Source organism: Oncorhynchus nerka, linkage group LG8 (assembly GCF_034236695.1).
Source record: "Oncorhynchus nerka isolate Pitt River linkage group LG8, Oner_Uvic_2.0, whole genome shotgun sequence".
Lineage (NCBI taxonomy): Eukaryota > Metazoa > Chordata > Actinopteri > Salmoniformes > Salmonidae > Oncorhynchus > Oncorhynchus nerka.
In genome coordinates this window covers 45,778,709-45,788,339 of record NC_088403.1, presented here as the reverse complement: position 1 = coordinate 45,788,339, position 9,631 = coordinate 45,778,709, and the positions used below count along the sequence as shown (strand labels likewise).

At 41.5% G+C, this 9,631-nt stretch overlaps 1 protein-coding gene across 1 annotated transcript; it reads right to left on the bottom strand.

Moving 5' to 3' along the window:
- Positions 1–6,931: 6,931 nt before the first annotated feature.
- On the bottom strand, positions 6,932–9,298 carry LOC135572777 (permeability factor 2-like). The gene is made up of 4 exons (XM_065021206.1): positions 8,927–9,298; positions 8,441–8,567; positions 7,996–8,079; positions 6,932–7,446 (listed from the first exon to the last, which is right to left on the bottom strand). The coding sequence occupies exons 1-4, from the start codon at positions 8,988–8,990 to the stop codon at positions 7,374–7,376; spliced, it is 348 nt and encodes a 115-aa protein (XP_064877278.1). The 5' UTR covers positions 8,991–9,298; the 3' UTR covers positions 6,932–7,373.
- Positions 9,299–9,631: the final 333 nt, after the last annotated feature.

The window sequence follows — 9,631 nt, the reverse complement described above, 5'->3', positions numbered from 1 at the left end:
TGGAGATACAGTACATTCCATTATAGCTGCGCCATCGTAGGTTTGGACAACGAGTTTGTCTATAACTTAAACTCAGACATCTCAAAATGCATGAAGTCAAACAAAGACTGCACATCTCGCCCACTTGACACATCAAAGTATCTCAAGAAACGTCCCTGAATAAAGTCCAGATCATCCACATACATAACTGACAACTGCAAGCAGACTGGTGAAACCATAGGTCCCAGAACAGTGGGGCAATTTTTATCCCCTGGGGCCTGGAGTTTTTCCTTATACAGTGGGGAGAACAAGTATTTGATACACTGCCGATTTTGCAGGTTTTCCTACTTAAAAAGCATGTAGAGGTCTGTAATTTTTATCATAGGTACACTTCAACTGTGAGAGACAGAATCTAAAACAAAATCCAGAAAATCACATTGTATGATTTTTAAGTAATTAATTAGCATTTTATTGCATGACATAAGTATTTGATACATCAGAAAAGCAGAACTTAATATTTGGTCCAGAAACCTTTGTTTGCAATTACAGAGATCATACGTTTCCTGTAGTTCTTGACCAGGTTTGCACACACTGCAGCAGGGATTTTGGCCCACTCCTCCATACAGACCTTCTCCAGATCCTTCAGGTTTCGGGGCTATCGCTGGGCAATATGGACTTTCAGCTCCCTCCAAAGATGTTCAATTGGGTTCAGGTCAGGAGACTGGCTAGGCCACTCCAGTACCTTGAGATGCTTCTTATGGAGCCACTCCTTAGTTGCCCTGGCTGTGTTTCAGGTCGTTGAATCTGTGTCATGCTGGAAGACCCAGCCACAACCCATTTTCAATGCTCTTACTGAGGGAAGGAGGTTGTTGGCCAAGATCTCGCGATACATGACTTGTTCTCCCCACTGTATGTATTCTACTAAGACATTAAACTCAGAAATACTCGAAGAAAAAAATATATGAACAAAAGTTGAACCTATTCGTCTTAAAACTGCTGTCATTTGTCACACAGGGCTGGTTTCCCAGACACAGATTCAGTCTAAACTTAGTTCGGGGCTAAAAAAGCATGCTCAAATTAATGGAGAATCTCAATTTAAAAATACTTTTAGTCCAGGACTAGGCTTGATGTATCTGTGTCTAAGAAACTGGCTCCAAATGTTGTTCTCTGCATGTGCTTCCCACAAAACTAATGCAAATAATCCGGGCTCATTCTATTTCCATGTTCTCACAATGAGTCTTTTTCTTAAAGTATTGGCACCATACCAAGACCTCTGTGTTTTGATAAATGAGGGTTTTGGCCAGGATACAAAAGAAGATGCAATGACTTGTCCTCATTGTCTTTAGTAATAACCTTCAACAGTAAGTCACATGCTGCAGCTTCTGCAGGCACTGTGTGAGACATTGTCATCACCAGGTCAAGGTGTCAAAACACACTGGCTGCATCCCAAATGGAACCCTGTTCTATATATAGAGCGCTATGTTTGACAAGGGCCCATAGGGCTCTGGTTAAAAGTAGTGCGCTGGAGCACGTGATGCCGCGGAGCTGAGCAGACGTTGACAAACCGAGCTCTTTCAAAGTTATTCTATTTTTACCTAAATAAAAATGTTGAAACAATATTCTAACATCGGCTGATAAATTGTGAAGTACTTACCTTTCCAAAGAGCCATGGACCTCCGACCGAGCGGCAAGAAGGACGACCAAAACGTCGTTGATAACGATAACGCTACAGCTAGCAAGATTAGCATTAGCCCTCATAACTCAGACGACAGTTCCAGACTGTTGCTCTCAGCAGCCTCTTGCGAGCCTGCCGACATGCTGGCTACTCTCCTCCGGGAAATTCAGGATGGTAACAGAGGTCTTTCTCTGAAAATCGATAAGAAATCGGCTGAACTCCATTCTTCCATTGACGACCTGAAATCCTCCATGAATGATCTACTTTTGAGAACGACTGAGGCAGAGTTGTGCATTAGCACAGTTGAAGATACCATCGCTAGACATGACCAGGTCTTGACACAACTGCAAAAGGACAATGCCTACCTCAAAAACAAAGTAGATCAGATGGAGAACCAGAGTAGACGTAGTAATATCCGTGTGGTGGGATTGAAAGAGGACAGCGAGGGCCGTGACCCGGTCCGTTTCTTCACTCAATGGATCCCGGAGGTCCTAGGCATAACCAACTTCACCAAGCCGCTGGAAATCGAACGTGCCCACAGAACATCAGCGCCAAAACCCCGGCCAGATGAGCCCCCACGAGCCATCCTGATCAGGTTCCTCCGTTTCCAAGACAGAGAGAAGATACTGCAACTCGCAAGAGCCAAAGGGGACATCGCCATCGATGGAAAGAGGGTCAGCCTTTTCCCAGATATGAGCGCGGATCTCGACAGACACCGCAAGCAGTTCAGACCTGCCGCCAAAGCACTGAAGGAGAAGAACATCACCGGCTACCTCATCCACCCTGCGCGGATGAAAGTTCAGTACAAAGGCCGAAGCCATCTCTTCAACACACCGGGAGAAGTGCACATTTTTCTCAAAGAACTGAGCAACGTCTGAGCCAGGACGGTCTCTCTGGGGGATAAAATGCAGTTCATTTGTTTTCTCTTATCCGGATTGAACTGCTGGTATCTCCCGGTCACTTTAATTGATTTGTACATTTTCAACTAACCGTATCTTCCCGGGGTGAGTTCTATTACATTTACAGGAGAGTATATTTTGGTTTAGACCATATCTACTGGGCGAAGCAATAAGTGGGTTTAGGCCCTCTGCTTTCCCCCTCATTTATGTTAATCTTTAGTAAAGAGACTCAAGCATCCCTTACCGTGGGCAGTAAATATTCAGCCATAAATATCTATTCACAACGTTTGTTTTCAATTTAGAGAGCTCGCAGGTTTTAGTTTACGCCAAGGTTTAGCTAGTAAGAGCAAGATGGAAAGCGAGCAGCAACGTATCTCTACAAGTGTATTCATGTTTGATTGTTGGGATTGTTGTTCTAGTCTGACAATCGGGGTGGGTGGGATTTTTATTATTTTTTTCTTCCTTTTTTCTATGTTTATTGTTTCCTTCCTAAAGAGACACACAGGTCACTTTTGTGCTCAAACCAAAGTTGAAACATTTCCTAATTATCTGCATATGATAGATTTCTATTCAGTTACATATTTGAAACCCAACCTATGCTTAATCCACTAAAATATGTCACATTCAACGTAAAAGGTCTTAACAGCCCGATTAAAAGGAAAAGAGTCTATACATACCTTAAGAAATTAAAGGCTGACATTGTGTTTTTACAAGAAACACATCTTACAGCCAGTGAACACAAGAAATTGAAGAGGGAATGGGTAGGACAAGTTTTTGCATCCTCTTTTAACTCCAAAGCAAGAGGAACTGCAATTTTGATAAGTAGACACATCCCCTTCTGCGTCAACAACACCATCTCTGATCCCTTTGGCAGGTTTGTTTTGGTGCAGGGGCATATGTTTTCAGAATCTTGGACCCTATTGAATATTTATGCTCCTAACTTCGATGACCATATGTTTATTCCGAATGTCTTCCTTCAGGTTGCTCAAGCACCACCAGGATGGCTACTGGTTGGAGGAGATTTTAATTTTTGCTTAGATACAGTTCTTGATAGGTCTTCTGATAAACCCTCACTTCTTACCAAAGCCGGCAAGCTCACCATGTCATTCATGAAAGATCTCAATTTACTAGACATCTGGAGACAGTTGCACCCACAGGATAGGGACTACTCTTTTTATTCACACCCGCACAAGACACACACACGAATAGATTACTTTTTACTTTCGACACAACTGTTTCATAGAGTGTTAGATGTCGAGTATCTCCCCAGATTGCTTAGTGACCATTCTCATCTGGTATTATCAATCTCCATTCCTACCAAGGTAAATGGAGCATATAGATGGAGACTAAATTCTACACTTCTAAAGCAACCTGAATTCTGTGCATTCATCAAAGAGCAGATCAATATTTTTACTTTGACAAACAAACCCTCTGCTCCTGACAGCTTCATTCTTTGGGACACATTGAAGACCTATCTGAGGGGACAGATTATTTCCCATACTAAAGGGCTGAAGAAAAAACACGGTGCCGAACTGAGTGCCCTTGAATCTGAAATCTCAGAGCTAGAGAAAACCTACCAAAGAGGCCCGACTAAAGATCTAATAAATCTCCTGGGGAGGATGGCTTCCCTCCAGAGATCTATAAAGAATTTAGGGAGCTGTTGGTCCCCTACCTTATGGAGGTACTTAAAAAAGCCAGAGAAGACAACTGCTTTCCAGAGTCCTTCTCTCAAGCAGTGATTACTGTAATCCACAAGAAAGGGAAAAACCCGCTAAAGTGCGCCTCCTATAGACCAATCTCTCTCCTCAACACAGATTGTAAACTGGTCACCAAGATGCTATCTAAGAGACTGGAGTCATGTCTTCCCCTGTTGGTCAACCCAGATCAAACTGGCTTCATAATTAATAGATTGTCCTCCAATAATCTCAGAAGGTTCTTTGATATAATTCACCTTGCTAACAAAAACAAAATACCTAGTGTCGCAGTCTCCCTCGACGCTGAAAAGGCCTTTGATAGGGTTGAATGGCCATACCTCTTTCGCGTCTTGGAAAAGTTCGGTTTAGGTACCGTGTTTGTAAATTTGATAAAATCACTCTACAAATCTCCTAAAGCTAGGATTGCTACCAATGGGATTACTTCCTCCTCTTTCCCTCTTTATAGGGGGAACAGACAAGGTTGCCCAATTAGCCCCCACCTCTTTGCCCTCGCCATCGAACCGTTGGCTGAGGCTATTAGAACGTGCCCTGGCATACATGGCTTTGAGGTGGGCCCCCATACCCATAAATTATCCCTCTTTGCGGACGACCTTATCTTATTTCTAACAAACCCAGAACACTCCCTCTCTCACTTGCAGATCCCACTACAGTGTTATAGTTCTTTCTCTGGATATAAGGTCAATTTTGATAAAAAGCGAAATCTTACCGTTGTCCGTCTTTGACCATCATACCATCAAGCACAAGTTTCCTTTCAGATGGTCGCCTATGGGCTTCACATATTTGGGCATAATGGTGGATGGTAATCTGAACAACCTCTATAAACTCAATCTGGCCAGTTTGTTGCAAAAGGTGGAGGTTGACCTTTGTAAATGGATGGACTTACCTCTCACTCTACTGGGTAGAATCAATGTAATTCAAATGAATGTCCTGCCCAGGTTTCTATATCTGTTTCAATCTCTCCCTATCCCTGTTCCCGCAGCATTTTTTTCCTCTCTCGACAAGCTGACCAGACGGTTTATCTGGCACGGCAAAACCCCTAGGGTTGGCCTGGATAAACTGACCCTTGATTACAGTCAAGGGGGCTTAAACCTCCCCAATTTTAGAATGTACTACTGGGCTGCACAGTCTAGGTTTCTGGCTCAGAGGTTTGACAATTGTCCCTCTCCCTCATGGTTGAACATTGAAAAGCTTGAGGTAAATGATGACACTGGGGCAGATTTGTTTTACAAATGGGACAGAAAATCTATAAAAACCATCACAGACAACCCTTTAATCATACATTCTGTCCTGGCATGGTGCAAACTGCATGAGCTGTTCGGACGAGGGGGATTCCTTTCCCCTAAAACCCCTTTATGGAACAATAGATTGATCCCTATGTTTTTCCAGAATAGTAACTTTAGACCATGGTCTGATAAGGGGATCACTCTTCTGGAACATTGTTACGAGGAGGGAGTTCTTATGTCTTTTGATCAGCTGAAACAGAAATACCACTTGCCTAACAGGGACTTCTTTAGCTACCTACAACTACGAAACTTTATTAGGGTGACTCTCAAGGGACAATGGAACCTACCTAAGATGTCACCTATTGAACAACTCTGCCACGCAGACCAATCACTGTTCAAGACCATTTCCCGTGTTTACGATGCTCTTATGTCAGGACTAACACTGCCTGGGCTAGATAAACCCCGACTTAGATGGGAGAAAGATCTGGGTATTGATCTTGATGAGGATCTATGGAGTGACCTATGCAGGGATGGGGTTACATCCACATTGAACTCCAGATACAGACTGATCCAGTTTAATTTCCTCCATCAGCTCTATATCACCCCATCTAGGACTGCACAAGTTCAACCCAGTTATCTCCTCCCTATGTTTTAGATGTGGCTCAGATGAAGGAACATTCCTCCATTCCACTTGGCAGTGTTCAAAACTACATGGTTTCTGGCAGGGGGTATGCGATACCATATCCTCAATTCACGGGGTTGCATTCCCTTTAGATCCGGAGGTCTGTCTACTGGGTAACTTTACTAACACCAATCTTAGACAAAGCCATACTATAAAGCTAACAGAAATATTGCTAGCGATTGCCAAGAAATGTATTGCCTTGAAATGGAAATTGGATTCCTCCCTGCCAGTTGCAATGTGGCTTTCGGAAGTTAATAGATGTATCCCTTTGGAGAAAATCACTTACTGCTTGAGGAATAAGTTAAAGACATTTTACAGAATTTGGCAACCTTTTATTGACTATATGGAGAATCTCCCCCCACATCTCATTGATTGAATCTATATATAATCCTCACATAATGTTTCACATGTAACGTATAATATGTAGCCTACGGCAGGTGATCCAATGTCTCGTTATTTTTTTATTATTGTATGTTTGTTTATATAATTATAATTATACTTTATTTTTGTTACGTTCGTCTGTTACTGTCACTTTGTCCTATCGTTGTCTAATATCTTTTCACTTTTGTTTTGAATGTTCTTAATTGGAAAATGCAAAAATAAAAAAAAAGTAGTGCGCTATATAGGGAATTGTGGGACATAGGGAACGACACTTAGTTTACCAACATCTCTGCCATTGTCTTTGCTATAGAGCTTTTTTTGTCTGGAAACCAAAGGCTTGACTGAAAGTGGAACGTTATACAGAGACAGTCAGCAGATATGAATATGTTGTTTTTATTTGCTTGCTTGGACAAGTTAGAAAATGAAAGCATCAATAGACAGACACTGTCTTTAAGTCCTGTTATAAAGGACTATTTTCAGTTACCTATATGCAGCTCTCTTCTTAAGGACTCCTCCTTCTGACCCTACCTGTGTTTTTCACAGGTGAAGATATAATGAACATATATAGGTAGTAAAACATATTATATGTAATAAACATACCAAAACAATGAATGGACATATAATTCATATAAGATGATATATTTGGGTGTGATATATGAGACGGCGTGCGTGGATAGAGAAAATGGGCACACAATGCCACATCTACCCTTCCACTCAAGATAATTATTTCCCAGTGCAATATCCCAATCGGATTCATAGTATTCTAGTGGGTGCTTCAGAATTGGTCACTGGGAAGGCAGTCCAGTTGAATCATGCCCATCATCTGGTTGACAAGTGTAACAGGGCAGGAGTGACGCTTCCAACCTCTTTAGAACGTTTGCTTTCCTGCATTCTGCAAAATAGAAGACAAACAAGTCAAACTAGCTAAGGACATTGCTTTTGTTAACCTCTACGGGATCGGTGTGTGTGTGTGTGTGTGTGTCCCCCCCTCCGAGGGACGGTTGAGCTAACATAGACTAATTTGATTAGCATGAGGTTGTAAGTAACAAAAAATATTCCCACGACGTAGACATCTGATATGGGCAGAAAGCTTAAATTCGTGTTAATCTAACTGCACTGTCCAATTTACCGTAGCTATTACAGTGATACATGATGGCCTTTCTCTTGCATTTCAAAGATGATGGTACAAAAAAACATGTTTTTCTTTGTTATCTTTTTAACCAAATCTAATGTGCTACTTTCTCCTACATTCATTTCACATTTCCACAAACTTCAAAGTGTTTCCTTTCAAATGGTATCAATACAATGCATATCCTTGCTTCAGGTCCTGCGCTACTGGCAGTTAGATTTGGGTATGACCAGGCTATGATTTCACTAATACAAGGCAATGGCAGCAATGCACTGCCATGGACTATATTATTCAGTTAAGGATTGTTATTACCTTTTGGTTGATCTCTCCACCAGAATCTTCACCAAACGTTTCTTTGGGTCCAGGCAGAGTTGACCTCCCCTTTTGAGTGTGACACTGAAAATAATTAAAGGCATAGTTCATAGATGATCCTTAGGCTACTTTCAGGGTCAGGAATTACAAACCATCCCTTTAATTCACTTCAAAATGTGCACCAGTACCCTTTGAGCAAATTCTTAAACTTTATTTAAATCATAAGTTAATTTTCATGTTTTTAACACTTAGTCTGAAGATCACTGTCAAAACAATTAACCTGATGATAAACTATCAAGGTGTCGCTTTATCATTTGAGGGACAACAACATTTTTACTTATTCTGAGGAGAAGATCATTGTCAAAATGTATTAATAATCATACCGGTTACTGATTATAAATGCTCAGTTATGTTGATTTATCATTAGAGGGAGGGATACACTCACATGACTTCAGTCTTTGAACAGTGTGGGCGAGGAGAGAGGTGCCACACACTCTTCAAATCCCTGAACGGAATAAGACCAGCCTGCACTTTGGGGCAAAGGCAGCGTAGAACCCGTGGTTGCTTTATCCCTATAGAGAGGTAGGGTGGAAAGCACAATGGCTTTGTCTTAAATCTCTTGGTTCAATTTCAGTGTTTTTCTTGCATGTGTATATATCTATGGTTACGGGTTAGGGCTAGAGTTAGGGTAAGGGTTGCTGCTGTAAACACAGTATAATAATGAGTAGTAGTTACATTAGTTATTCATTTGTATAAACATGGATAATAACCCAGTAATAAGAACACTGTCATGTAAAGAGTCGCCAACACTACTGGAATGTTGATTAGTTGCTAAAACTTCAAATTAAAGTACCCAGCTTATAAATGCAGTAAAATTATAAAATACATAATTAAGTATACAATATTAAGTGATGAATGAATGATTACTTACCTTCAGTTGTTGAGAAGATGGACAGAAGGGTGAGCAGAATGATGGTTATACTTGCGGTGTTCATGGTGATATACGTTTACATGCAACCCCATGGACGACAGCTTTACTGTAGGTCTCTAATGGTCTCTAAGGATGATTCTGTTGTGGGATGAGCGTGTGGTGGTCTTTTTGCTAATCAAGTGGCTTAGCAAATAGAAGAAGAGCTGCTCATCTGCTTGGAATTCAATGCAGGCTGTTTCATGTCAACCCAAAACCACTTTCTCACGCTCTCTCGCTGTCTCTCACTCTCGCTCTCCTGCTGTCTCTCACTCTCACTGTCTCTTGCACTCACTCTGGATTTATTTGAAGACAGACATGCCATCTAAGCAGAATTGCAAAGAAAAAGCTATATCTCAGACCAGCCAATAAAAATAAAAGATTAAGATGAGCAAAAGAACACAGACACTGAACAGAGGAACTCGCCTCTTCACAGTTGACGTTGAGACTGGTGTTTTGCGGGCACTATTTAATGAAGCTGACAGTTGAGGACTTGTGAGGCGTCTGTTTCTGAAACTAGACACTCTAATGTACTTGTCCTCTTGCTCAGTTGTGCACCGGGGCCTCCCACTCCACTTTCTATTCTGGTTAGAGACAGTTTGCACTGTTCTGTTCAGTTTCTTGGCAAGTTCTCGCATGGAATAGCCTTCATATCTCAGAACAAGAATA

Coding starts and splice junctions, on each gene's coding strand:
- LOC135572777 (XM_065021206.1), bottom strand. CDS start 8,990: ATGAACACCGCAAGTATAACCATCATTCTGCTCACCCTTCTGTCCATC. Junction 8,568..8,926: donor CATCTTCTCAACAACTGAAG/GTAAGTAATCAT, acceptor ACCTCTCTATAG/GGATAAAGCAACCACGGGTT. Junction 7,447..7,995: donor GTGGAGAGATCAACCAAAAG/GTAATAACAATC, acceptor TCTATTTTGCAG/AATGCAGGAAAGCAAACGTT.